The sequence below is a fragment of the Lepeophtheirus salmonis genome, chromosome 1, assembly GCF_016086655.4.
Source record: "Lepeophtheirus salmonis chromosome 1, UVic_Lsal_1.4, whole genome shotgun sequence".
In the NCBI taxonomy this organism is placed as follows: domain Eukaryota; kingdom Metazoa; phylum Arthropoda; class Copepoda; order Siphonostomatoida; family Caligidae; genus Lepeophtheirus; species Lepeophtheirus salmonis.
In genome coordinates, this window is record NC_052131.2 from 24,318,246 (window position 1) to 24,345,891 (window position 27,646).

Genomic DNA, 27,646 nt, shown 5'->3' on the forward strand with positions numbered 1-27,646 from the left:
GATTAAGGAGATTTCTTCCACGTTTGGAGAAGAAACTTTTTGAATCGGAAGGTAAGATATTGTTCAAAGAGGAGGGTTCATTTTTTCTAGATACAACATCGTTTTAAAGACACTAACCTGTAGAAGGGGTATCAGTCTCTATTTCGTCCATTTTCTTTATTAAGACAAAACATTAAATAAACATATTTCCTTTCGTCTTTGTGATGCAAAAACCATTAGTTGACGAATACATTTTATCTAGTCATAGCAGACAAAATTAACACTGGTTGATAGGTAGCCAATTCTTCTTCTTAACTATGTAATTATCATTGAATATTTGTGGGCATTTATTCAGAACTATACAATAGTTAATTTCAAATCAATCAATCAACAACGTTCAGAACAGGGGTAGGGAAACGTTGAAAAATGGCAATGGAATACAAAATTGAGGAACATTTATTTCGATTCAAAGTTTGAGATCTCTGTCTACTGTCCCTGATATTGGTCCAAATCGTCTAAAAAAATTAAATAAGGACTGAACTGAAATAATCAACTATCTCAGATCGAGTCTCAACTCGAAAAATCAATGTCATGTTTCTACTATAGCATTCTTTTTCTGCTCTTGAAGCTGTAACGCATTTTTATGCGTTATATAATTATCTCTAATCAAAATTTGTTATATATTGCATAAGTAAAAAATAAATAAATAAATGGATTATTGAAAAGAACAAAAGCAATCATATAAAGTATATACATTTTTGATTTATGGGCTCGAAGAAGAGTAGTGCTTTATGTTTTGTCTGCTGCTGGTGCAACAATCACTTATCTAGCTTTCAACTCATTTTTCTTTTACTTAAGATACCCAAACTTGTTTGTGTTATTTGGAAGCTTAGAATAAAATAAGTTAACTTTTACGTTAAAACTTTGTGATCCATTTTGACGGCATAAAAGCTCCGTAATCAAATATTAGCAGAAACAAAAGTTGTTTGAAATATTCGATTATATTTGATAATTAAAGATCTGTTTTATGTAGGCGGGAGGAAGAAAAAAAAGAAAGGTAGAATGAAAAGACCAAAAAAATTTATCATTATTAATGAAGGGAGTGCTTTAGTACTGGAGTGTGCATTATATTTTACACGCCCTAATATACAAAAAATTGTGCTACCATTTTCAGTTAGTTCAATTTGTGTGACTATAATTCCTTATTAATTGTATGAACAATTACATTTATAATTATGTTATGATTTATATATCTATGAAAATATTATTTTAGAAAAGATTGATAATCACTGGCAGATAAAGTTCATAATAAATGCTTGTATGTTGGGCTTATATAATGTGTATTTATGAGTATAATTAATAAAAAAATTATTTAGCAAAAAAACACTGATTAATTTACAACGCGTATGAAAAATACCTTTTTTATCCTAATATCATATTAAATTGAAGTAATATATCGGATATATTAAATATCATTTTTGTCCAAGGGTCGCAAATTGTCCTTCAGCGAAAATTCATTCGATAAAAAAGTTTCAGCCAAATAGTCGGATCACAATTCTTGCAAGATACGGAGGGGACTTCGTGTTCATTTCCTTCCTCTCATAGCTATTTGTAACTAATTAAATTAAAAGGCCAACACAACTGCTATCGTCTCAGACATTCTTCAAATTGTCAAGGTAATCATGTCAACTTTTGTGTGTGTTTTTTAGATAGTAGAAGTACATATAATTTACAGCTATATAATATATATGGGAATAAAAGTTTTCTAAACGTAATGTCATTTAATTGGCTGTTTGATGTATAATAAGGGTAAATTAAAAGCCCATTAATAGAACACTTTATTATCGGCATGGATATAGGTATTATTTCAATATTATAATAGGTATATGCCTCCAATGCACATTTATAAATTAAGCCCATCATGTAACCTTGTATATTTAGAATGTGCCTGTCATTGAACAATAAATTATATCAATCAACTTATTTTTCATCATATGATAATCATAAAAATGATAAACCTATATTTTATTCCTCATAAAAATATCTAAAAAAACTTTAATGCACATTAAAGAGAGTAAAGATAGTAAAATTCATTAATTTTTTTATCACTTATATGTAATATGTATGCTAAAAATGCAAAAAAAAAATCATAATATAACCAAAAACTGTTTTTTCTTCCGTTACTTCCCTGGAGTGTTTAGTTATCCCAACATTAAAATGGATATTTGAGCAATATAAAAGTCAGTTTTCCATTATATTTTATGGTAATCTAAAATATAAGTAGGAGAAAAAAATATTAATTTTTTGACTGCAGAGGATATTATTATTCTAAATTATCAAACAAGTTATGTTTTATAGTGAATGAGACATCTCCAATTTATTATCTTCCATGACCGTTCTTATTCATATTTATCGTTGAATTGGATAAATAATCAGAATTCATAAAAAAAAATCTTGGAAACATCGAGGATTTTTTTTGTAATTAGTCAATACATCAAAAAAACTAATAAAAAGGTTTCATCCCCACAAAAAATTGGATATAAAGAATCTATGATAAATTAAAATGTGGAGTTATCAATATGGTACACCAATGTTAGTAGAAATACAATGTTATAACAGGACGCTTTTCCGACTGATGTTTGACTTTCATCACGATTTTTAATAGTAACGTCAAAGAGTATAACTGTTACCAAGAGTAGCAATATATCGCCTTCATTGACTGTTATTGTTAAAGTACCGCTGTAATACTCTATGACGTCATATACGTCTGTCTTACCTAGCAGTCGGTACGGTATATCAGATTGAAAATTCTAACAATTTTGATTACATGAAGGCATAACTTTTATTTCGATTAACCTTGGTACACACAAAATATTATCTGACTCTGAGTTGGTTTACACCTCAGGGAATTAGTGAAAAAGAAACTATACATTTATTTTACAATATAAGTCATAATTAACTAATTATGACCTGGTACCACGCCATGCAGAACTAAGTAGATTGATTTTATATATTTTCATCTTTGTATTACTCTATAAATATTAGATTATTCATTTTTATATTTGTCTTCCACAAAAAAGTCATGGGTCAACATTAAAACATAGTTTTAGACACTGAATCATGTCAATGTCCTGTGACAAGCCATTATATACGACTTCCTGGTTTGCATAATACAATTAATAGTTCCATAGGAGATACATAAGAATATGAAGTGTTTAATGACTTAGGAAATAATACACTGCCAAAAATTGGATAAAAGAAATATATATTAATAAAGCGAAGGTTGTCTACCTCTATGAATGTATAAAAAACAGTCACAGGTTGTATATAGTGCTCTCTGATGTATATCATAAATAACGATGTGAGCATATTAATGAACTATTGCAGGTGTGCGCATATTACATCGAACATGTATATAGGGCGCAATGTATATAGTATGTTTTATTAATATTCTTTATCTAAAAAATGACAAAGTAGTCGTATTAATGAAATATTGCAGGCGAGTGAATGTACCGCTGTTTCTGTCTATTCATGTTTTTGTTCTCTAATGTATATCATAATTCTTATGCATTTATAGTAGATGTTAAAATTTGAATAAAATATATACGTTGGTACGTAAAAATGAATTAACTCTTGCATGCATTTTGTATTTAGCATAGCCCTGATTTGATTGTTTTTATTAGTGAGCGTGCTAGAGACTAAACTACTCATGACTTCTCTTCTTTTTTTCTCAAACTCTTATTATTATTCTTTCATTCTTGAGGAGAGAAAACATGTGAATTTATTCAAGAATTAAGTAGTTACGTGTGCTCATGAAACAAGGAGGAGTCACTCTCAGAAGTTGTTGAGGAGTTATCTTATATATTAATATATCAAAGTTTGTCTGTTTGTCGACACCCAATTACTCTGGGCAATGCCGGCTATTAGTAATAGTACATGATATAGTAATAATGTACAAAGAAGGTCAAGCAAAAAAAAAAGTGATAAAAACCCAACAGTACTAGGATATGTCTGTCCATGGGGTGGATAAACACCCCAATGAAGTAAGAAAGTGTAAAGGATCATATGGATTTATTCAAACTAAACACTTCCTTCTCTTTTTGACTTTCTTATTTTCCGTTTCGCTCTCTCTCCCTCTCTCTAAAATTAGTTTATATTTAATGTATAGCAAAGACTTACAATTTGACTCTAAATCTTATATAAGTGGAAGTAGCACATCCAAATACATATAAATTACTTTAGGAGTGAGTTACAGACAAAATTACAGCATTTATATTTTGATAAAAGAAAATTCAATTTGTATTAAGTAGATTCTGCTGGCCTTTATTTTCTTATTTTATTGCTCTTGTGCGCTCATTTTAGACAATTAATGAATTAGGGTCCTACATTCATATTATGTTTAAGTAGTACATATTTTTTTATCTTATATCTAATTTTCTGTACAAAAACAAAAATTGTGTAGGGGCTTAAAAATTAAGGATGATATTCCATAAATACATTTAATTAGTTCTATATTGTCTAAAAACTATTCATTTACAAAAAATATCATCAACATGATGTGGGTAAAAATAAAAACAACCTTGAATAAAAGTCAAGAAAAAGATAATCTTAGACTACATTATTTTTTACTTGAAAAATGTGAATTTTATTGATTAAGAAAATATACGTCAAAACAAATTTATGATAAGTTTAAATACTATATTTAGTTGGATTTGTGATTCAATATGTCCTCCTTCACAAGCAATAATAGCCTTGTAACACCGGCAAACAGATCGGCAGCTCTTGACGATGAAGGCCGTGTCCATGGCGTACTACACTGTCATGATGGCAGAAGGTAGCGAATTCTCCATTGGGATGAGAGGTTCGGTAGACCATTCTTTTCCAGGATACTCCAACCTACAAAGTCGAGAGAATTTAGATCAGGGCAGAGCACCATGATGGCAGGCCAGAAGTCTGACATATAATTCCTATAGAAGTTATGGTTCTTATTAGCTGAATAGATTTGTAATGGACTTTTTGATGTTGTAGTCAATCCAGATGGAGATGCCAAGGGTCTCTTGAGCCTTCTCGGCACTAACACTGGTATTGGAAGAGATCACAGAGGAATTCTCTTTTTTTGTTGTTTCTCTGACATTTTTACACATGAGTGAATATAGCCGAGAATGTAGGATCTGATAAATAATTATTATTAAACATTCTACATTTTGTATTCTCCATCAATAAAGAGGGAGTTGAGGATTGTAATTGCTTGAGATACGTAATCATGGAGCCACGAAGGGAACTTTTGTGCTTTCCTGCGTATATGATACTGTCCAATGTTTCATAGTTTCCAGTCAATTATATTTGTTGTACGCAGCTTTCAGTTTAGAGCGCTTATTTGATTTATGTCACTTAATTTGACCCTTTGTAAATAAAATCTATTAATTATTTCATTGTGTCGTTGAATTTTTGATACTTTAAGTTCAACTTTCAGTGCCTCAAACAAATACAAATGTAATCCAGACTCGAAACCTTTTCCTTTTTCTCAAATTACTTTCCTAAGAAAACGTGAGACCTGATAAAGAACAAAATTTGTTCTACATCGAATTTGTTTACAAGACCGTATTGATTTAGTCTAAAAAAAAATTATTGTCTCTGAACGGTATAGGATTTCCAGATAGAATCCCAACACTAGTGTAAACGTAAATTTATTGAATACTTAGAGATAATGACGTCATTGATTACTACAATATATTTTATGCTTTCTCTTTTTGAGAAGGAAAAGTTGAAATATTCAAATACGCTTGGTTTGCATAAGTACACTGATCTCTAGTCCTTATCTCCTTTATGTATGTACACCAATAGGGTTGCAAGTTTTCTTGAGGTTCTGGGTAATGTATATTTGGTTCTACTGTTTCATTCTAAGAACTACGTGTCATACTACGGGTGATTACAGTACTAGTACCAAATGTTATTACATTTCTTTCCTTAAAATCAACTTTATCTTTTTATGTTTCGCAGTCATAAACATAACTTATACATACAGGAGGTCTGAAAGCATTAGGGGTGTTCCAAATAGACTTTCACATCTTCAAGCCCCCACATTTTGTTTAAGATATGTCTTTCTACCATAATAGCCATTGATGAAAGCAAAATTGGATTGTAAATGACAAAAAATTTATTTGGTTGTTTCGGTTTTTAATAAAGGATTAAAATCTCTCCGGTCCAGTTCTTTTTATCAGTTAATAAGCCCTCCCCAATTTTAAAACACTCTCTAAAAAGTATATATTTTAATAATATTCAAGCAAATTGCCTAAGTTTGCCTATAGAATTAGTGTAGTAAAATTTAAGTATTTTTCATGCAAAAGAATACTTTGTTGTTATTCATCATTTAGGCCTAATGTAAATATTGCACCCTTGGTCCTTGAGATTGTTTGATGAGGACGTCAGTTGCTGATCTTTAATCGATGTCATTTAGCAAATATTGTTTTAATGGACAATATTTAACGTCCAATTTGGACGAGTTCTTAACGCTTACGATGTCAAACTTTCAGGACCGTTACGTTCTTACAAACTACCAACTCCACAAAATGCTTTCTTACATATTTTTAGAAAAATCTTTAACTTAATTAAATAAATTACAGACAATGTATAGTAAAAAAAAAGCAGCTAATCTTACGATAATCTTGAAATCAATCAGTATTGATTAGGTATTGAATGAGAGTTCAATAGTTTTCAACACATGTATAATTTAATAGATTATTTTAAAAGTTTGTGACCACTAGAGGATTTTGTAGCTATTGATGGTACTTCACTACCATGAATAATTGTTATTGATAAACTAAATATGTGTGGCGAATATTTTTATTGCTCTATAGAGTTAATCCCTAATTATAGTCATTATCATAGTATATGAATGGTAACCTTGTGAAGTCAAACAAATTTTATGCATTTACACATAGAAATCAAAAAAGAGAATATACTCGTATATATAAGGAAAAAAAGACTGAGAGGAAGACCAACAAATGAATATTAAATATTTGTAATCTTTGTTCTGTTATGATCGTGTTAATGTGCTCTGTGCTGTGTTCCTAAAGAAGATAAAAAAATGACATAACTTTTTCCACGATTTGCCATTTTTTGCTCCTTTTGAAAAGACTGAATAGCAATAGTCATGAATTTTGAGCAAAAAGACAATCGTATGCTGAGTCCTAAGAGACGAAGTTACTCTTCAGGCGAGGCAAAGAGAGTACTTTTACAAGAGATTTCCAAACGACAAAGTACAACTAGTTTTATACCCAAGTTAAACAAAAAGGCTCAACAAACACTCCAGCAACAAGTGCCAATACAATCCCAGCAACCACCAAACTTTTTGCCAAAAAGACCCCCAGATGATCAAATCAGACGCTCTATACAACGTCCGCCTCTACAGGCAACAAATGTTGTTCGTGAAACTTCCATTCGTGGACGGACTTTTACCACCACAATTGACGTATCTGCTTTTAATCATTGTAAAGCCATTGAGTTGACTATTTTTTAATGTGTTTAATATATTTGTGTCTCTAATAATATGGCAAAATGACTGATTTATTAATGATTTTTTTTTTCTTTGCAGCGGATGAATCTGATAATGGAATCGGCCTCTGCGGTTGGCTTTTGACTATGATCTCTTGGTTATTGGTCGTTGTTACTCTACCCTTCTCACTCTGCGTTTGTTTTAAAGTAAGGAATTCCATAATTATCTAGTAACTTATCAGATATAACCAAATTATATTAGGTTGTTCAAGAATACGAAAGAGCAGTTATATTTAGACTCGGTCGTCTTCTCTCAGGTGGATCACGAGGGCCTGGTAAGTATAAAGGAAAAGTAGTTTTTGGGGAGTAGGAAGTTATATGAAAATATATACTTTTTAGCTTCTCACTGTATCTGGCTAGTAATAAAGCCCCAACATTGATAAAATTCATCATTTTTGCCCCCTCAAAAAACAATTGTCATATTTTTTTTTCTGACCTAAGTTTTTTTTGCATGACGGCACACTCATGTGGACAGACAAAGAGACAATTTCATTATGTGTTTTTAATTCTAATAATAATATCCTTCAGTTATTGTTTTTTTCATTTATTCCATTGTGTTATTTTCTTTATTTTAACTTTATTTTGCATATATTATGAAAATAATAGCAGAATATTTTAATGTCTCGGTGTATATACCCATCTCATGTTTTGTTTGTATAGAAGTTAAGGGTGCCATATATTTAGGAAGGGCCTTCCTACCTATTATTAATCCTTCTATTTAAAGCATGATTTATGTCAAGTATAGCACAAAAATACAACTTCGGCATATCTTGAGATGTGAAAAAGGAGACATTCCTGGTGAGCGTAAAAAAAGGGGAAAGGATGTCACCTTTAACAATATGCTAACTCTAAGAAACATTGTACCAGTTGATATGCTGTTAGACCTTGTATAAGGGAGATAATGAATTGAACCTTTATCAATTTGCTGTTTAATTTTAAAGTAGCATTTACTTAATAAATTTGAGTAAATCGCTACGATTATAAATTTTTCATCTGTGCCCCTTTTGCCTAAATATTAAGTGAGTAGTAAAACCCTACTACAGAAAATTTTTATATGTATGACGTAATTATTAATCAATATTCCTCAATATTTCAAGGAGTAATACATTCTAAAATTAGGCCTCAAGAAAGAACAATGGCCTGCTATTTCAAATTGTACATTACTGAAATACCTATTAGTGAAAAATGTTCCTTGTAGAAGACGTTCCTAAATTTGGAGATTTTTGAAGAACCAATAGTAAGGACGGGACTGGTTGTAAGTCCCTTATTAAGGACTGATAGGACCTTAATATAAAAATATCACAAAAAAAGTAGAAATTATAATGATTTTAGAGGGATTCACTCACGTCGGGAAAGTTTCTTTTTCATTTATCTACCCATCAATTTTACAATATTTTCCCTGCACAAATGCAATTTTAAATGTTAAAGGAACTCTTTTCTCTTGGAGTAACGCATTTTCACCCTCTGTAATTCTATAACAAGCAGTAATTCAGAGTCATAATGTAGTAATAGCATAAGTTTCGCTTCCACCTTCTTCTTATTCTCTACAAAAGTACCATCCCTGTTTACATATGTATATATATATTTAAAAATGGATATTAAAAATCATTTAAATGCTATACAAAATATTAAAGACTTTCTTTAATCTTATATTTTATCGTTTTTCTTCAGAATATCCTCTGATCTCTTTTAAATTACTCTTTAAATATAAAAACGGGAACTTAATATTTCAAAATTGATCCTATTTTAATGCATATTTTATATATATATATACACAAACACGGTATTGATACACCCCCTTTCCAAAATAGAGTTTTGTATGGCTTTATGCAAAAAAAAAAATAATAATAACACCACACATTTTATAATAACAATAATTATTCATTTTATGTGAGGCTTGAAGGAGTTATAAGTAAATATGTAGTACACAACATAAAACAGATTTTAATAATATATATATGGTAATGAAGATTTTCTTACTAATTTATATATTTCGTAATATCAGATTTGGTCAAAAAAGCAAGGAAATTTGGAATTTTACCTTTGGTTTTTATAGCTAAGGTTGAGTTATGACTTTGGAGCAAAAATTTGCTAAAAGTCAGGAAAAAATAATCTACTGAATTTAGTGTACGTGAGTTCGAAGCCCTGTCAACCCTAGAGAGGGAATTATATATTATGTATAGTGATGTAAATCGTTTGTATTTTATAGCTGTCCCGCAAATTTGGTAATTGGTAATCTGAAGAAAGAATTTTCTTTTCCTCAGCTGTTGTCATTATTATTTAACATCTGAGTACTGAACTTTTTTTCCTACTAGATTTTATTTATCTAAAACCTGATTGAACATTTTTGTGTGACCATAAAAGACGGAGAGTAACTTTGAGGATTTGTTGCGGAGATATAATTGTAAGTCCCTATTGTACTCAAGTTCAGTTGAGGATCGTCATCAGAGTAATTCTTGTTAATGTCCTTTTTTATTTCCTTCTCCCTTCCTACATCTGATTTTAGCTGATCTAATTAAACGTCATGACAGCTAAGCTGCTATCCTTCTAAACATTCTTCCAATTGTCAGGATTACCATATTTATTTCCGCTTTCTTTTTTAATATGCCCAAAATTCTTATGTCAGATGGTTGAATTGTTGTAGCACCGATAATGTATGCTTATATTTAATCCGTGAGACTCCATTCTTCCAGCTTTTATGGCATTGCTTCTAATAGATTTTAAGAGGTATGTGGCTAGAATGTATAATACTCAAGTATTATACGTTATAAAAGGCAACTGATAATAACAAAGGTTTTAATTCAGTAATACCATATGTATCGCTCCTGCCCGCTCCTTGCTTTTACAAAAATTCCATGTCTACTAAACAGTTGTCCTTAGGACTGATGAATGGTAAAAAAGACTGAAGCGATTAGAAAAAAGAGTAAAAAGGAAGAAAAAAATAGACTGATTAGGAGTGTAATCCTGCGACTGGTCCAAAACTATTTTAGAGTACCAAAAAACAAAAACAAAAACATTTTCCACCTTTTATAAGTCAGTTTTATGTTGTTTTTATACACAATGGCGTCACTAGCCCCATTTGGATAGTTTCTGAAACGCCCTTATAAAAAATTAAACTATGTATATAAGAGGTTATATTAAGGTGTTGATAACTTTTGGGGCTAAGCTCCCCACCCAAAATAATGAAAGCTATCATCCCCCTTGGGTCCACATATTATTAATTATCTTCCCCGAAAAGTCCATTCCTAATTTTGGCCTTTATCCAACACGGCCGCATTGCATGAAATAAAATGGTGCTTTAAAAAAAGTGTAAAAAAATCATACTAATTACATGTACGCAAAATAAAAGAGATCATCTACTCTGTCTCTTTATATTCTTATGTATAATATATATTTTTTTGCAAACGAACAAAAATTGTATTACGGCACAAGTGACAACTACTACTAACTAGAAACAAACTCGACAAAGACATTTGACATAGTTTTTTTGATTTATTTATTTTTGTATAGTTTTGGATAACCATTTTTTTTTCTTTTTTTTTTTTTAAATAAATATAAGTATTTATTTAAATACCGACGAGAACACGTGTCAATGTAATATTTCAAGCAAATTAAAAAAGTAATTTTTATTTATTAAATATTTCCATATTTTTGTTGGAAAAAAAAAAAACCAAATATTTTACTTTCTTCCTTTTTTAGGAATATTCTTTGTTCTACCATGCATTGAGTCATATCAAAAGGTGGACTTAAGAACAATCACACTCGGTGTCCCACCACAAGAGGTTCGTTTTACATTCCCTTGAAGAAAAAAAAACCTTCATCATAGTTACGGCCTTTTAAGGAGTCTTACATATATATTTTTTTCCTAACTAAAAAAAACCATCACAAATTGGCATGATCACTAAGACAACGATTTCTTGTCAATAAAAACCGCTTAGTTTTCGTAATTAAAAAGATGTTTTTTAAGTAAACTTTTTGTGAAATTACGAAAAATACTAGTAAATAACACCAGTCAACATATTTTTGCCCTTGGATTGAGAGAGTGTGTTTTTGATTGAGTTTACCTTTATAAACATGAAAATAACCTTTACAGACCAAAATTTATGTTTGTTTTTTTCTCCAGAGAGCAACATTTTAGATACAAGTAACAATAAGGCTTGATAGCTTTAATTATATACTAAAATATTTGATCTAGCTACAAATCGTAAATAACTTTTTAGATAAGAACTTATGTAAGATGGTTTTTTATGAAGCTGTATGTCCTTACTTTACAATAAACTATCATTTAAATCATTGTGATCAGAAATGAAGAAATTATTAGATTTCAAAAGATAAGATCATAAATATATAAAATATTTGTTCAAGCAACAAATCTTAAATTATTTTTTGAATATTAATTTTCTTAAGATCTTATTTTCAAGGTTTGGGACAAACTATCATTTGTGTCATTGTGAACAAAAATCAGGAATTTATTATACTTTCAAATATAAGGCACATTTTTTTGTATTTTCTGATGTAGAAAAAGATACATAAATAATTATTATATTTTTGGAATCACATAACATGTACCTCTAAACTATATTTTTTATGATTTTTTCATTGATTTAGATCCTTCAAGGGGAAAAATAACACTAAATCATGAAATGTTAGAATTTTTAATATCTAAGACACAAAAAAACAGGAAGTTTGTGGTATAAGTCATTTGAATGTTTTTGTGCCAATAAAGTAAACAACGTCTCAATCATAGAGCAAAAACAGTTGAAATTGGGTTGACTTGTGTCATTTGAGAGCCACAATTTGCCTAATAGAACTTTTTACACTCCAACATAAAAAAATATTATTAAACTTCTTAATTTAGTTAGCATTAATTAGTTACTCTAAACTTAGATATATAATTAATTGATTAATTAACTTAACAAGGAACTTTTTCGACGTCTTCCTTTATTCTATCTTTTGTTGTTCTTCCATTGTCTTTCCGTTTCATATTCTTTTAAATTTTATTTTACACCTAATCTAATTCTGTTCAATGAAAATTGGATGTATTTTTAGTAGGGATGTCACGGGACTAAACCTGGATATGGGAAAACTATTTAGTATTATATATTTTTATATCAAATATTCGTTCAAGTTTTTCAATTAATAATAAGTTTGGTGAGACTGTCAATACTTTAAACCCTTATAACGGCCTCTAAGTTAATGTGGGATTAGAACTTTCTCATTATTGATAAAAACTAAAACCTTGTTTGTATCTAAAAGCAAAATGTTATTGATTTTTTTTATACTCGGTCAAAATCGAAGATTTTGGATTTTTAGTTCGATTAATGTAATTTATCGAATGTTTTTGTTGATGTTCTTAAGGAAGAAAGAAATTACAAATTTTTCCATAAAATAACAGCTCTAAAATTATATTTGCAACATTTTTGAACACGTTGCTTAGCATTTTTTCGAGGATTCAATACATTTGCAACAAGTAAATGTGATAAGTAAGAGTTTTGCTTATTTTCTATTTAATGATCTGTGGATAATTATTAATTCACAATTGTATTCATGAAGTTTTTTGATCCAAAAAATTGTCAAACTGCTCAAATCATGGATTCCAAAACTCCTATATTATATAGGATATGTACAGTGTTAGTAAGTTAAGAGATGTTCATATCCCTATTAAACTTATTAGTTTCATATACAATTTCTTTTTTTTTTTTTTAAGTAAATAAATAAATTGGGAAAAGTTTTTTATCAACTATTTTTTTGTAGTGAAAAGTCATTTGTCAATGTTTTTATAAATATAAAAAGTATCAAATCCGAACTGCGACTCGTATCTAAAGAGAAAATCCGGAATGGCCAAAATGTTGGATAAGAAATGGTTGGTTTTAGAGTGAGTGGGGTCTAGGCAAAGATAAATATATTGGGCCTTTTCTTTCCTTTTATAAACCAGCCTTTCTTTTAGAAAAGATACAAAATTGATTTTATGTAATGCCCTTTTTTAATCATTGGTATGAATATACCATCTATACCATCAAATGATCTTCTTCTTTTTTTTTAGTTCTTCTTGATGTAAATAATTGTATTTGAAAGAAAATATATACAGTAAAGGGCTCCTAATAAATACCTCACAGAAAGGAGCATAAGTCTCTCGAATTAAATATCCCTCACAATCCAGGCCCGTAACATCCCTAATTCTGAGTATTATTGATCAGCTGTTAGATATTATAATCTTTTTATTTTCCCTTTTATTCTATCTCATTTCCGTATTCCTATATTTAGAAGTGTCACATTTTATCAAAAGGGGGCCAAAACACTCAACAACAACAACATATTTTGTACTTTGAGCCTTAGATTATTAGTAGAATTGCAAAAGTAAAGTTGCAGAAAATTAAAAATTAAATTTTTCATAGTGGAATTTTTGTTTTTTTTAGTCTTTATTTTTTTTTTTCTCTCTTTTTTTCTTCTTCATCCTATCATTTTTTATTCGAATATTTTAGGCCTTTTTTTCGTTCTGCCATGCATTGAAACCTACTCTAAAGTGGATCTTAGGACCATAACACTGGATGTACCACCGCAAGAGGTAAACCAAAACACACTACCAAGCTACTACCAAAAAAAAATATCTTTAAAAAAGATCATTTCGCTTAGCTACATTAATACTTTCAGCCATTTTTTTAGCCACATACATATTCATTACAGCTGTTTGTAGTTCCTTTTAAATTTGTTCATATATTAACTCGCTTTGTGCATTATCAAATAACCACATCCCTCTTTATTTGCGTTAACATCGAAATCCGAACAAAATCGGAGGTGTGTTCTTCAATTCATAAAATTTATTATTTCAATTTTTGTCAAAGGATTTCAGGTATTATGAATGATATTGCATTTGCTCTCTCATCTTCAAACAAAATGAAGAAAAAAAACAACTTTATGAACGTCCCTCTTCCTTAATTTTCTATAGTTTTTTACCTATAAATAACCAAATCTCTCTTTTTTTTTTTTTACATATTCATTAATTATTCATTCATGTCAAAAAGTGCATTAATTTAGTTAGCTTTAAAAGGCCGTTACATCATTCTCCTAACCTTTTTGCTATTATTTCTTATTATTATAAGTATATATATATACATAAACTATTATATATACCTATATATCATCAGTCCCAATGTTCATTGTTTCTATCAAGACTTAATTTCCTCATCATGTGTATTTTCTACTTTTTTTTGAACACTCATCTATTTCTAGGTACTAACCAAAGACTCTGTGACAGTGTCCGTGGATGCTGTTGTATATTATCGTGTATCGAACGCAACAGTATCTGTTGCTAATGTCGAAAATGCGCATCACTCTACGAGGTTGTTGGCCCAAACCACTCTACGAAACATTCTTGGCACAAAGAATTTACACGAAATTCTCAGCGATAGAGAAAGTATCTCAGGATCCATGCAGGTATAATCCGCTAGATAAGGGAACTTCTGAGTAAAGGCTGTACATTTATAAGTAGTAATAATCATTGTGGGACACTTTTGGCTATGGTTTATAATCTTAGTCATACACCATAGTTTCTCTTTATATTGTGAAAGCTCTGTTGTATTATAGGCGGAGTTTGAAATTGGTACTTGGGGAGGCAAAATTATCTTTATTTACAGAGTAGGGACTCAAAACTTGTCGAGGCATTTAATTACTAATTTAACCTCATCATTATTTTTAATGATGAGGTTTTATTGCATGATCAAACGATAGCTTAAAGAAAAATAAATAAGTTTTGTTTTTATCCACTGTCTCGAAGTGTAAAAATGAAGGAGGACCATCAAAAAAGGCAGCGCCTATGCAAGTTCCTCTGCGCCGGTGTAATTGTTGAGAAGACTACTTACTGGATTGCTTACAACATCAAGAATTCCATTACAGCCCCACACAGCCAAGAAGTATAAAAACTTATAAAGCAAGAATATGGCTCACATCTGGACTCCCTCACTGTGGCCCTCTTACAGCACAGACCTTAAATTTCTGGACTTTGAAGTTTAGGGTGTTTTGAAGAAGAATACTTGTTGCATCTCTCATCCATAACTGGATTCGCTATGAGCTGCCATCATGACAGTGTGGTACGCACTAGACACGGCCTTCATCGTCAAGAGCTGTCAATATGTTCGCAGGAGTGACGGGCAGTTATTACTTCTGAAGAAGGACATATTAATTAGAAAATATACCCATTTATTTTTTAAAAATCACAAGTTGGTTTTGAGTTGTCTTTTACTTATTCGTTAAAAATCTCGTTATTTCTAATTAACTCAATCTACTCCAAGTTTTGGGACCCACTCTGTACATACTAAATATACATGTTTATATAATAAATCTTAAGATTCAAGGGACATCCAGTAAACTCCACCTACATATAATGAGACCTTGAATCTACTTTTAAGGCCTAACATCATATTTGTGGTTTACGACGAAAAACATAGCTGTATATTCCTATCCTGCAATCATTGAATGTCAACTTTTCATATTATAACGACCTGAACGCTATCACAATATCTAAATAGAAACAAAGGACCCTAGACAAAGAGTAGACATGAATGTCATTTTGTTCTCCTCTCTGATTGGCTTCAAATTGTCAACAGTAAATTGCTCCCGATTGGAGCATATCCATATTGCAATTCCTTCATTCAAATTTAACAAAACATTGATCTAAAAGTTAAAGGGTTTTCCTGACTAAACATTAAGGAATGCATTTTTTTCTTTATATTCCACAAAATCTCTGATGTTTATTACTCTATTCCTTGAGTCCTAAATTGATAGAAAGAGAAAATGGGTAGGTATGGGTATGAGTTTAAACCGTATCCTTTGATTATATTGCATTGTACAGTCATTATTCCTTGATTCTTTCGACTACCAAAAAAATGTTGTATACGAACAACATTAATAAAAATACTAACCTCTGGGGAAAATATTTGATACAGTAGGTCCCCATAATCACGCTACTCATATACTTTCCATCGCGAAAAAGTTGTGCAATACAATAAACGGAAAACACTATACTTGAAATATTACGTTTTTCAAATAAATATATCAAAATATAATATTAATAATAAGTACAACCTTTATAATCGCAAAAAAAAATAAAAATAACGAAAATTATATTCTTCTATCTGAAGGTCTTAAGAATTAGAGAAACAAAAATTGTTTCGACTTTTTTCTCATTTTTTAGTAATGTGAGGTATGCATGCCAATAAGCAATAGGTCCTTTTATTACATAATAAACAAACAGTATAACTATATGTGACGCATGTTTAACGATACACTTTAAAATAGCAAAATAGTATTTCAAAATTGCGAAATTTAGTTTAAAATAAAGAATATTTTATACTGAAGCATATTGGAAAGGTTAAAAGTTATAAGCTCAAATTATTTTGTAAACTTATGGGATAGCTGCATGCTGCATGAAATAAATTTAAAACATAAGAGATCAGCATCAAATTAAAAGTCTTTGAGCCTATTTTATGTACAATCACAAGACTTCCAGTAATGGTTCAAAATAATAAGTATAAAAGTATGTATGATACATCTTTAAGCATCCTGTTACACAACTGTCCCAATGGGAGCTATAGGGGATTAATGAACCTTGTATTATTATCAGTGATGTAAATCCAGTGAATTTTTTAGCTGGCCCTTTTTTTGGAATTATCCTCTCCAGTATAGAGAGGAGATATATTCTTTGACATATGGCAAATATACCACACCACTCTACGGCACTCAGCATCATCTGCCATGTTGGTGATGATGACTCCGTAACTGCAGCACACTACAATGTTTGATTGATTGGAGCACATTACTACAACACAAAAAATAATTAAATTATTTTTAAATAACTTGTATATACTGTAAATACCTGTACATCTATAAAAGGCAACGGTAGAGAAAGGAGGCTGATATTAGGTACTTTTTATGTAATCTAAATGGGGGGAGGGCTTCAGTTGCTGAATAAAACTGATAAAGAAACTTGTAGTGTAACTTAGTTACTTTGACAATCAAGTAGTCAGTAAAGTAATTAAGTTTCTTTTTGAAGGAGTAGTCAGTAATCACTAATCAGTAGTCGGACTACTTTTTCCAAGATGCTGTGGCAACTATAAAGTAGAATTGGGGATCGATATGCCTATTGGACTAATTCTTGCAAATATCCTTGCTTGTTTATTTCCTTCTCCTGCCTTGCCACAATTGATTGTGATTGTAGCTGATCTCTTGCCTCATGTTTTTTTGTTTTTTTACAAGCCCATATTCAGTGTATTTCCATCACTGATTATAATTATACTTGTGTCTAATATGAAGAAGAGTACAAATATTTTAGCGTGCATTGTGGGGGATTACTGTTGATTGAGATTCAAATTTTACCGTCTCGAAGATAGGGCTTCAGACTTAAGTTATACGTGAATATAATGCATATTTATTGTTTTGTGAGGTCCTCAATTGAAGTGTACTTATTGAATTAAATTATGGGGATTTGAGTATTGATTATTATAAAGGTTCCACTTAAAAACGTTTGCACTTTTTTTTCTTTTTTTTTTTGAGCACATGGACATCTAATATCTAAAGTTCCAATAGTTAATACAGAGCAAAGCTATAAATCAAAGTAGAAAAATATACCAGCTGGTATGAGGAGATTTCATTGTCTATGAGAAAACTTATCCACCACAAAATGTCGCTTTGAGATACGACAAATGACATTGATATGTCATTTTTATCCATGATTCAGCTCATATAATGAAACAGATACACCAGATGGTAATCACAGTCTTTCTCACTCTCCTAAACAAAAGTGACACCCTTAGTTATGTTCTTCTGAACCGTAAAAGTGATATCCCACCCATCATGTTTTTCCGAAAGAAAATCCTAAATATACCAAAATTATAAATTTTGATTGATAAATGCTGTTGAAGTTTATGATAATAGCAACTCTGTCAAATCAAAAATTATGTGGATATTTTTATTTGAAAATGTATTACTCAGTTTTCTCAAATTCTTTGTTAGTTTTTTTTCATCTGTTTCAATTGAGGGGGGAAATGCTGTTTTAAATAACACTAATAGCTCAAACATTTTCAGGTGGGAATGAATTATAGAATCATTCATTCCCACCTTGAGTGCCCCTGGCAGATAAAAAAGTATTCTCATAGCCAACTAAATTGGCACAAAAGTTGATTCGCTGGGTCATAGTTTCGCTACTTGGTTTATAGCTTAGATTTAGAACACAACGATTCATGACAAAATAATAATTGTAACAACAGATGTTGTAGAATATGCGAGACTCATTTTGTGACATGCTGATGTCTCGTACAAATTTATTTTTTTACCTTACAAAATAAAATAGTAATATATTAAATGAAAATGGTGATGTCAACAGATGATTCATCGTCTCATGTTATAATCAATACGGGACACTCATGACAAAAGTTTTTTTTTTTTTTTTTTAAACATAGCATTTTTTCTCAAACTCATTTTACAAAAACTATGAATGATTTACAGATAGTCCTCGATGAAGCCACAACGGCGTGGGGTATTAAAGTCGAAAGGGTTGAAATGTAAGTTTGGCCGTTTACAACTTTTTTACATTTTTTTCTTTTCTTTTTCCCTACTACCAAACTTTAGTCTAATTTGGATGAGGCGACTGCTGCTTGGGGAATTAAAGTGGAAAGGGTCGAGATGTGAGTTTTGTTCATTCATTTAGTTGTTTTGTTAACTTTTCGTATTTAAAAAAAATGTATATAATTTTTTGACATCTTAAAAGGGTTCAAAAAGAACAATGATAAAATTATTTCTGTATAAAATTATATTTTTTTCTCCATTTAATTCATTATTTATTTTTATAAGAACACACATTTAAAGTAGCGATTATTTAATTTCATTCTTTCATCGAATCTATTCACCAAACTAAGTGATAAACTAACTGGGTTCTTTTATAATTATAATCAAATAAAAAAATTATAAAAATAATGTTAATTTATGAAATTTTGCTTATTATTTAAAATATTTCATTCTTATATTAATCATTTAAAAAATAAAGGTACAAATATCTTCAACAACTATTTAACCACAGAAGTTTTCTTAGTTAATATACCCCTCTGATCAGAAAGAAAATGATTTTTTCGTATTTAATTCTCATTCGATTCTAAAATTTTTACTTTTTAATCATGCTGATTGATACACATGTTCACAACATTTGCTGACAATATCAGGCTTTTTGAATGTTTAGTTTGTTTTTGACTGATAAAAAGCTTCGATGTTTTTTGGTTTGCAATTCAATTTTCTACTATAGAAAAAATCAATTTAGGCAATTTAGGAGAAAATTCTTTCTAAACTTTTGAAAGATTGTTTTTTTTTCAAGATTAAAAAATCTAGAAGCACAGCAAAAAAATTATCTTTAATTTTATCTTTAAGAAAAGCTAACAATGTGGAGATGCATACTAACATAATAAGAAAATAAATTTGAGAATCGAATGAGAATTCAATTTGGAATAAGAAAATAATGGGGTTTTTTTTTAATTCTCAGAGTAGTATGTTATGTACTTCATCAATGCAGTATTAACTTGACATATAAGTTTAATTTGTTCCTGGGCCTGGTTTATTTCTCCAAAAAATCAAAACAAAAAATCCCATAAGAGGGTGCCAAAAATAATTATTTCCCTCCAGCTTAAAAATTAACTTAACTAAACATAGATATATATATTTTTTTTTTGTTATTAATTACGTCACTGCTCTTTACTTTTCTATGCTTTCTGTATTTGTTTCAATTTAACTTAAACTGACACTCAATGTAACCAGTTGAACACAAATATACCTAATGAAGTTTGTTTGGTTCTCCTTTTCAAAATTTTGCGGAAATGTGTAAGACATGAGTTATTACAAAAACCTAAGGCACACCCGGTAGATATTTTGACAGGGAGTCAACCAGGTCGTATCTTAATTTATAAAAACTTGTATTTTGGGTACTCGTATCTCAATGCATTACTTTATATGTATATAGTATGAATATAATTATAATTCAATCATTAAAAGAGTTATTTTTTACGTAACGTCATCCTTCTGAAAGTCTCCCACATTAAGCCCATGTAAAAACATACAACACATATTAGTCTTTGAAAAATTGCCAACAGTTATAATAAAATCATAATTCCATAATTTGGGAAGATTTGGCCCAGGATTGGCTAGCTACTACAGGGGTGTCCACAGGATTATATATGGATTTTTTGGAAAAAAAGTCCAAAAATTAAAAAATTTTGAATGTATATTCAACAATCCATAGCTATTCACAAAAATTATTTTTTTGTAAAAAAAATTTCGTCAAAATGTTTTTCAAAAATTTCAAATATTACATTTTTTGAAATTTTTTCCAAAAATTCACAGCCATTTACAAAAAAAAATTGGAAAAAAATTCAAAAATTAAATCTGAAATATAAAATTTTTTCTAACAAAACTTAAATTTGAAAAATAAAATTTTTTCTAACTAAAATTAAATTTGAAATATAAATTTTTTTCTAACAAAAATTAAAATATCCATAGTTATTCACAAGAAATTAAATTTTTTGGATAAAAATTTCTCAAAAATTCATACCTATTACCAAAAAATTAAATTTTTTGCTTTGATGTATAATTTGCCAGAATGACGATTTCTTTTAGGTAAAAAGCAAAAATTGCTTAATTTGGTAGTCTACCGTCCGCCCCCCCCCCTCCTTAGGACGCCACTGTACCACTAACTGATTTTGTGACTTTTCCCCCTGTTTATTTTTGAAGGAAAGGTCGTGGTATACAATAAAGGTAACGACTTGTTAAAGTCATATTTATATACAGTTTCATGAAGTTTTTTTCTAAAATTTGTACAATAGGACATGACAAAACTAAAAAAGTATAATATCTGCAAGGTAGTGTGCATTCTATTCTTTGAACTAGTTGTTTAAAAAAAAGGGCGCATACTGAGAACAATTTACACAGCGTCCCCTATGTGAGTAACATGGAACTATATATTATATTATATAATGCAGGAAGTTATACAATTTGCGGCAAGGCAGTTTCATTCTCAGTCGCTTTGTTCACAAACTAATATCGGTAAATAACCCTCATGAACCATTGATTTAACGTGTATGTCTGTGTGAAAACGCTCTATAATAACATTTTAACAAGGACTCCTGTGTTTACTTAGTTGTCAAAGTTAAAGAAAAAAACTCTTTAGGCTCAATGGATGTCATTTCAAAAAATGTATAAAAATTTTTAACTCATATTTAGAATTTTGCATGTTACTGTCGTAAGATTTTTTATAAATTCAATTAATGGAGTTTTCAGTAATTATTTAATTATATTTGTCTACACCTACATATTTTTAACATGTCATTTTATCTCACATCGAAAACTGGATGATTTTTTGTTCCTCTGTTGTGAGCTTATTTTTTAATCTTCTTAAACATTTTTATAAAATAATAATAACGTAATGGTCAAAAAGAAGAAAAGGAAAATAAGAAGCAGGGGCGACCAAAGGGAAGGGCTACACAGCCTCTCTCCCATTAAGGAATTTCCTTTTTACAAGATTTTTTTTTCCTCATTCTGGCAAATTATGTAGCAGATTAATAAATTTAATATTTTAATTTTTTTTTCCTAAAATTGAAATATTTTAACTTTTTGGTCCTAAAAATGTCACTTTTAAATTTTTGGTCCTAAAAATGTCATATTTTAATTTTTTTTTCCTAAAAATGAAATTTTTTAAATGTTTGGTCCTAAAAATGTAATATTTTAAATTTTTTCTATAAATATAATATTATAAATTTTTTTCCTAAAAATTTATTATCTTAAATTTTTTTCCTCATAATTTAATATTTCTATTTATGTTTCCTAAAAATTTAATATTTTGTGAAAAGGAATGGATTTTCGAAATTTATTTCCGAAAAATTGATTCTTTTTTTTTTTAAAGGTATGAACTATTGCAAATTTTTTCGCAAAAATTATTGCTTGAAATTTAATTTTTGAGATTTTTTCCAAAAAATTCAATTTGAAATTTAATTTTAGAATTTTTTTTTTTCAAAAAGAATACATTTTTTGTCAATAACTATACATTTTTGAAAAAAATTCCAAACATTTCAACTTTTCTTTTTCAAAAAAATTCCAAAAACTAACCCCCCTTCCAAAAAATGTATTTATAAAAACATGTGGACGCCCCTGAGAAGGATTAAGAGCCCTTAGTTAACCCTGGAAAGAGTAAGGAAAGTAATGTATGCATTTAATTTGATACCTTAAGAGGTACAAAATTTTGTTTTTTGACAAGTTGTACGATGTATTTGGAGAATCTTTTATTTTATGTACCTGTTTCAAGGGAGGATAATCTTCCGTATGGAAGCTAATATTTCTTTCAATTATTTTGCATTATAATTAACACTAAATTTTTCTTCATGTTATTTTCAATTACTTTATGTAATAGGTAAAACTAACCTTATATTACAGCTTAAAAAGAATTGTTGTCATCAAAATAATTCAATTTTGATTAATTTTTTCATTTTATACTTTAATTTTCTAATAGAATATTTAATAAATAAGCAATAATGCAAGGTTGTGTGAAATGTTCCGAAATAAAATATAAATAAGTCAATTATTTAACTAATTGTAGTAAGTTATTAATATTTTATTTAGAGGTAAGTGATATTAAATCCAATTAGAATATGTTTCTTATCCAATTATTTGAGTAGCATTTAAAATAGATTAAGTCATTGAACAGACTTATTAATATTTTCACGCAACCTAGTTTATGTTTAATAAATTTGCTATTCGTATTATTCAAATAACATTATTGGGAGAGACTTTGGACAGTTAAATCCCTTTTCGCTCAATTATTCGGAGATGGTTTGGAATTAGAAATAACATTTTTGGGGGGGTAATACTATAACTAAAAATATCTTTATTGATATTCATATAAATTAGTTAAAAAATATATTTTGCAACTACTGATACTTCAAAAACAACTTTTCTACAAACTATCAAGCAAAATTGGTATACGATGTTTTTGCAAAATAATTGCTAGGAAATTAGACATGCTCAATGTTAATTTCAGGAATCTTTATTTAGAGAAAAATAGCGTTTTCAGATGCTCCCAATTACATCTAAGTATTTTTTGCAGTCATCGATTCACTGTTGACGGTACTTTAATCAATCATTTCTAGCAATTTAAGCTCTGTGTAGCTGTTTTACAAAACTATCTTCAGGATATATTTTGAAAGACGCTTCAAATTTTGGTAATCAATTAAACAAAAGGACGTATCGTAAAATAACGAAAGTTAATTGAATATTGCAAAATATTGAAACACAGACAACAAGTTTCTATAATTTCCTTCTTGCGATAGTTTTCTTATCCAAAAATACATCCAAAAGTCTGGATAATTGGTTCAACAGATATGCAACTTTTTAAATCTCAAAAGTTCGTCAGATTTATGTAATAAAATATATTATTTGCGCGTTTGAATGGTATATATTAAAACTAAAAGAGTTTTGAAATAATGGCAATGCATACTAACATATAAACAGCAAAACCAGGGATGTATTGTTCCATAGAAAATTAATAGAAAATCTTATTTTTATTTGTAAAAAAAATTATGAAAAGTCCATACAAATTATATCCTTGAATAGTTAAAAAAAATACAATCTGACAATTAAATAGATTTAATCAAACCTAGTAATATCCTCACGGATTCAACAGTGTTTCTTCTTTATCAAAAGCCAAAACTCAAGAGTATAAATTAATATTTTAGGTATTTTTAATAACTTTTCCAGGGTTAAATAATCTTTTTTAGGTACATAGATACTATACTGATGGTATCTTTATATCAGTGTCTAGCGGCAATATTTCATTCACACATGTAAATCATGGAAATCTTGATATCTGGAATACAGACGGCCTTTTTCATATTTCCCATATGAGTAAGTTTTTCTTTTATATGTAAAATAATCAATATGAGTGAAATAAGGAATCTATTTAATATTTATAAAAAAATGTCTTCCTCAGATTTTTACACTGCAAATTTTTATTTTTGGAGAAAAAAACTTTTAATATGTTAAATATCCTTGAATGCCAAGTATATATGAATTATAAAGACAATTGATTCATGAATCATGTGGGAAAAATAATAAAGTCGAAATACTTTCATGTATCAATAATTCTATGGCGGTGACCTGCAATATATTTAAGGCAAGTCTCGTTGATCTCCTTCTTAGTTATTTTAAATGCATGTCTTTGTTATTAATTCTTAGTAAAATATAACACTTTTCTTTAACAAGAAAAATATGAGTTTCTTCATACCATTTCTTTGACCATTACGTTATAGAAAGCAATGTTTCATTCGTATGTAAATTTAGATATAGAATATAAATGACCAATTATTTTATCATTTTGGAGAGTTTAAAAATAAAAAAATTACAACGTTTATAAAACAGTTTTAAACATTATTTTTAAAAAATCAAAATAATTTTGTCATTGTCGACAATTGCATATTTATTTTCTCTTTTGAACCCACTAGCGAAATAAATATTTTTTGATTTAGGAAAAGCTTTTTTTGTATGCATATAGCATTCCAATTTTTGCAGGGTGTCTTTCTTTCTAAAAATGCCCTATTCTTGTTGTTTGTTTTTTCTCCCCATCAGTAAGAAACCCAAAGCAGTAGCTGCTTCATCTCTTAATCATTTGTTTACAATTTTATTTTCTCTACCTCTTATTTATGTAACTGTTAAATTAATTAATTAATGCTGTCCTTTTTCTATTAGTTATCATATTTTTATTATTTTATTTTTATCGATTTCTTCATTTATTTTTTAGTTTTCAACCAATATTTGCCGCTCGGTCAAAATATGAAACTATACAAACCACTCTAATATATCCATCTTTTTTCTTTTTTTTAACTTATAGTAAAGACGCTCGACTGCCAGTACAACTACAAAGGGCTATGGCTGCAGAAGCCGAAGCTGCAAGAGAAGCCAGAGCTAAGGTACTTAAATGTACTTTTTGTAAGACTTTGATTAACTTTTTGTTTATTCACATATTTAGGTTATTGCTGCCGAGGGAGAGCAAAAGGCGTCCAGGGCATTGAGAGAAGCTTCAAAGGTGATAGCAGAGTCTTCATCTGCCCTACAATTACGTTATTTACAGGTAAATAATCACTATATTTGTGGTCTGTGGAATTATATTTTTTCTTTCATTTCAGACATTAAATTCAATATCTGCGGAGAAAAACTCAACTATCATTTTCCCACTGCCCATCGACTTTCTTAGTCATTTTCTAAATCGAGGTAATGGGAACTCAAAGGAGGTTCATAGTGAGAAAAAGGACGATTAAGCTCTATTTATAATTTCAAAAAGTTACCACGATTTTGCCTAAAGAATGCCAGCAAAAAAAAAAGGATTTTTTTGCAAAAAAAAAAATTCCAAAAAATTTTAACAAAGTTATCACAGATGAAGATATATTTATATATGTGATTTATATATATATATAAGTGTATTAAAATTTTTGAGGAAGAAAAACTCTGGATTTTTGAAGACAAAAATAAAATATAAAAATCTGTTCCTATTTTTGTAATAAAAAAATATGGGGAAAAAACGTCGAAAAATACCATAAAATTTTACAATTTACTATTTAAATGTTATGTCTTTTCGCCAAAAAACTATTTTCATTAATATCTTAGTAATCACTTTATTCTGAATAATAAGTCAAGAATAACAACACCCAATAATTGTACTTTTTAACGAATTATTATCAAAGCATTTTTAAGACAAAGCACGTAAAGAAAAGTTGTGTTTAACCTAAAATATTTATTGATATTATATTATGTATGTATATATAGTTAATTAATTATATACAAACGATGACAAAACGCTCAAGTTTTTGTTTTTTTGCGAAAATTGGAAAAAAAAGATATTTTTAGCAGAAAAAAAATATCTTAAAATTATCTTTAAAAAAATAATGTTATGTGTTTTTATGGGTTCTAAAAACCCTTTGAAAAAAAAAAACCCTTTTTTTTTTTTTTTTAATTATTATTTAAAGAAACAACTTAAGAGTCTGTCTGCAATAAATCACTTACAAAATTCACAGATAAATTAATACAATGTTAGACTTAATAATTCAACTAAAGACCCCCAAACCCCTTCTATTGCCATACTTCAGTCTATATACATATATATATATATTTCGTTTCTTTTCCTATTTTTAATTAATTAATTAGGTACTAGTTATCATAAACGATTTGTATCTTTAACTCCTATTAAAAAAAATTAAATACTGTGATAGAATTCATTTAATTTATGTGTTCATTTATTTTGTGAATTTTTCTTCTTTTGTTATTACAATAGTTATTCGGTTAAATCTTAAAACTTTTGCAACTTAAAGTGTAATTGATTATTTCTGTAGCTCCAAAAAACAGTTTTTTCTTTTTCTTTAATTAACCTTTTTTACCACATAATCTTTTCTTCTATCAAATCCCCCTGACCTGCCCCCCCCTTGCAATTTAAAATATACCCATATTCATCTTTTTATCATTTCTTTCAATAAAAATGTCTAAAAACTTTACAATTATTAAAAATCTTTAAATCTTCATTCACTAAATAAATATTATAAATATATACTAAATAATACTATTGTCCGATTGTTAATTTTAAAAGAAAGCAAAATGCAATTAAATTATTATGTATCTATATATATTTAATTATATTACATTATTATGAATTTATTAACTTAAAAAATACATTTCATTATTTCTTAATTTGTAGTATTCAATTGTGGTTTTTTAAGGGATGCACCGATACATTACTATTTGAGCAGTCGTGCACGGAAAATTGCCAGTGTGGAAAATTATCGTCGGGAAAATGTATCGTCATTTACTAAGAAAATCAGAATACCTCGGCCCAAAACCACCAACCAAGTTAAAAACACCTGCTGTCACATTACAAAGCATTAAGACACCCTCCAAATACTTCAAAATGAATTCCAACCCCCTGGGTCAATTAAGAACCCGGCAGGGACACCATGCACATTAAAACTACCACTCCTACTTCACTAAGCATTTAAGCCACCTAATAAACTTCAAAATGAACCACAATTTCTAACTGTTGGAATAGTTA

At 29.0% G+C, this 27,646-nt stretch overlaps 1 protein-coding gene across 5 annotated transcripts in view; it reads left to right on the plus strand.

The window, feature by feature from the left end:
- Positions 1 to 26,669, plus strand: part of LOC121123592 (band 7 protein AGAP004871) — a 497,290-nt gene extending 470,621 nt beyond the window's left edge. Inside the window, exons 1-9 of one of the 5 annotated variants that reach the window (XM_040718719.2) lie at positions 7,010 to 7,469; positions 7,574 to 7,680; positions 7,736 to 7,808; positions 11,233 to 11,315; positions 14,764 to 14,967; positions 19,156 to 19,211; positions 25,442 to 25,520; positions 25,580 to 25,681; positions 25,737 to 26,669. In XM_040718719.2, coding sequence (XP_040574653.1) covers positions 7,133 to 7,469; positions 7,574 to 7,680; positions 7,736 to 7,808; positions 11,233 to 11,315; positions 14,764 to 14,967; positions 19,156 to 19,211; positions 25,442 to 25,520; positions 25,580 to 25,681; positions 25,737 to 25,868 — 1,173 coding nt within the window. In that variant the 5' untranslated portion in view covers positions 7,010 to 7,132 and the 3' untranslated portion in view covers positions 25,869 to 26,669. Of the gene's footprint in view, positions 1 to 7,009; positions 7,470 to 7,573; positions 7,681 to 7,735; positions 7,809 to 11,232; positions 11,316 to 14,015; positions 14,099 to 14,763; positions 14,968 to 19,155; positions 19,212 to 25,441; positions 25,521 to 25,579; positions 25,682 to 25,736 lie in introns of those variants that run through there. The other 4 variants (XM_071889552.1, XM_071889564.1, XM_071889561.1 and 1 more) reach the window with 4 other exon arrangements.
- The last annotated feature ends 977 nt before the right edge of the window (positions 26,670 to 27,646 follow it).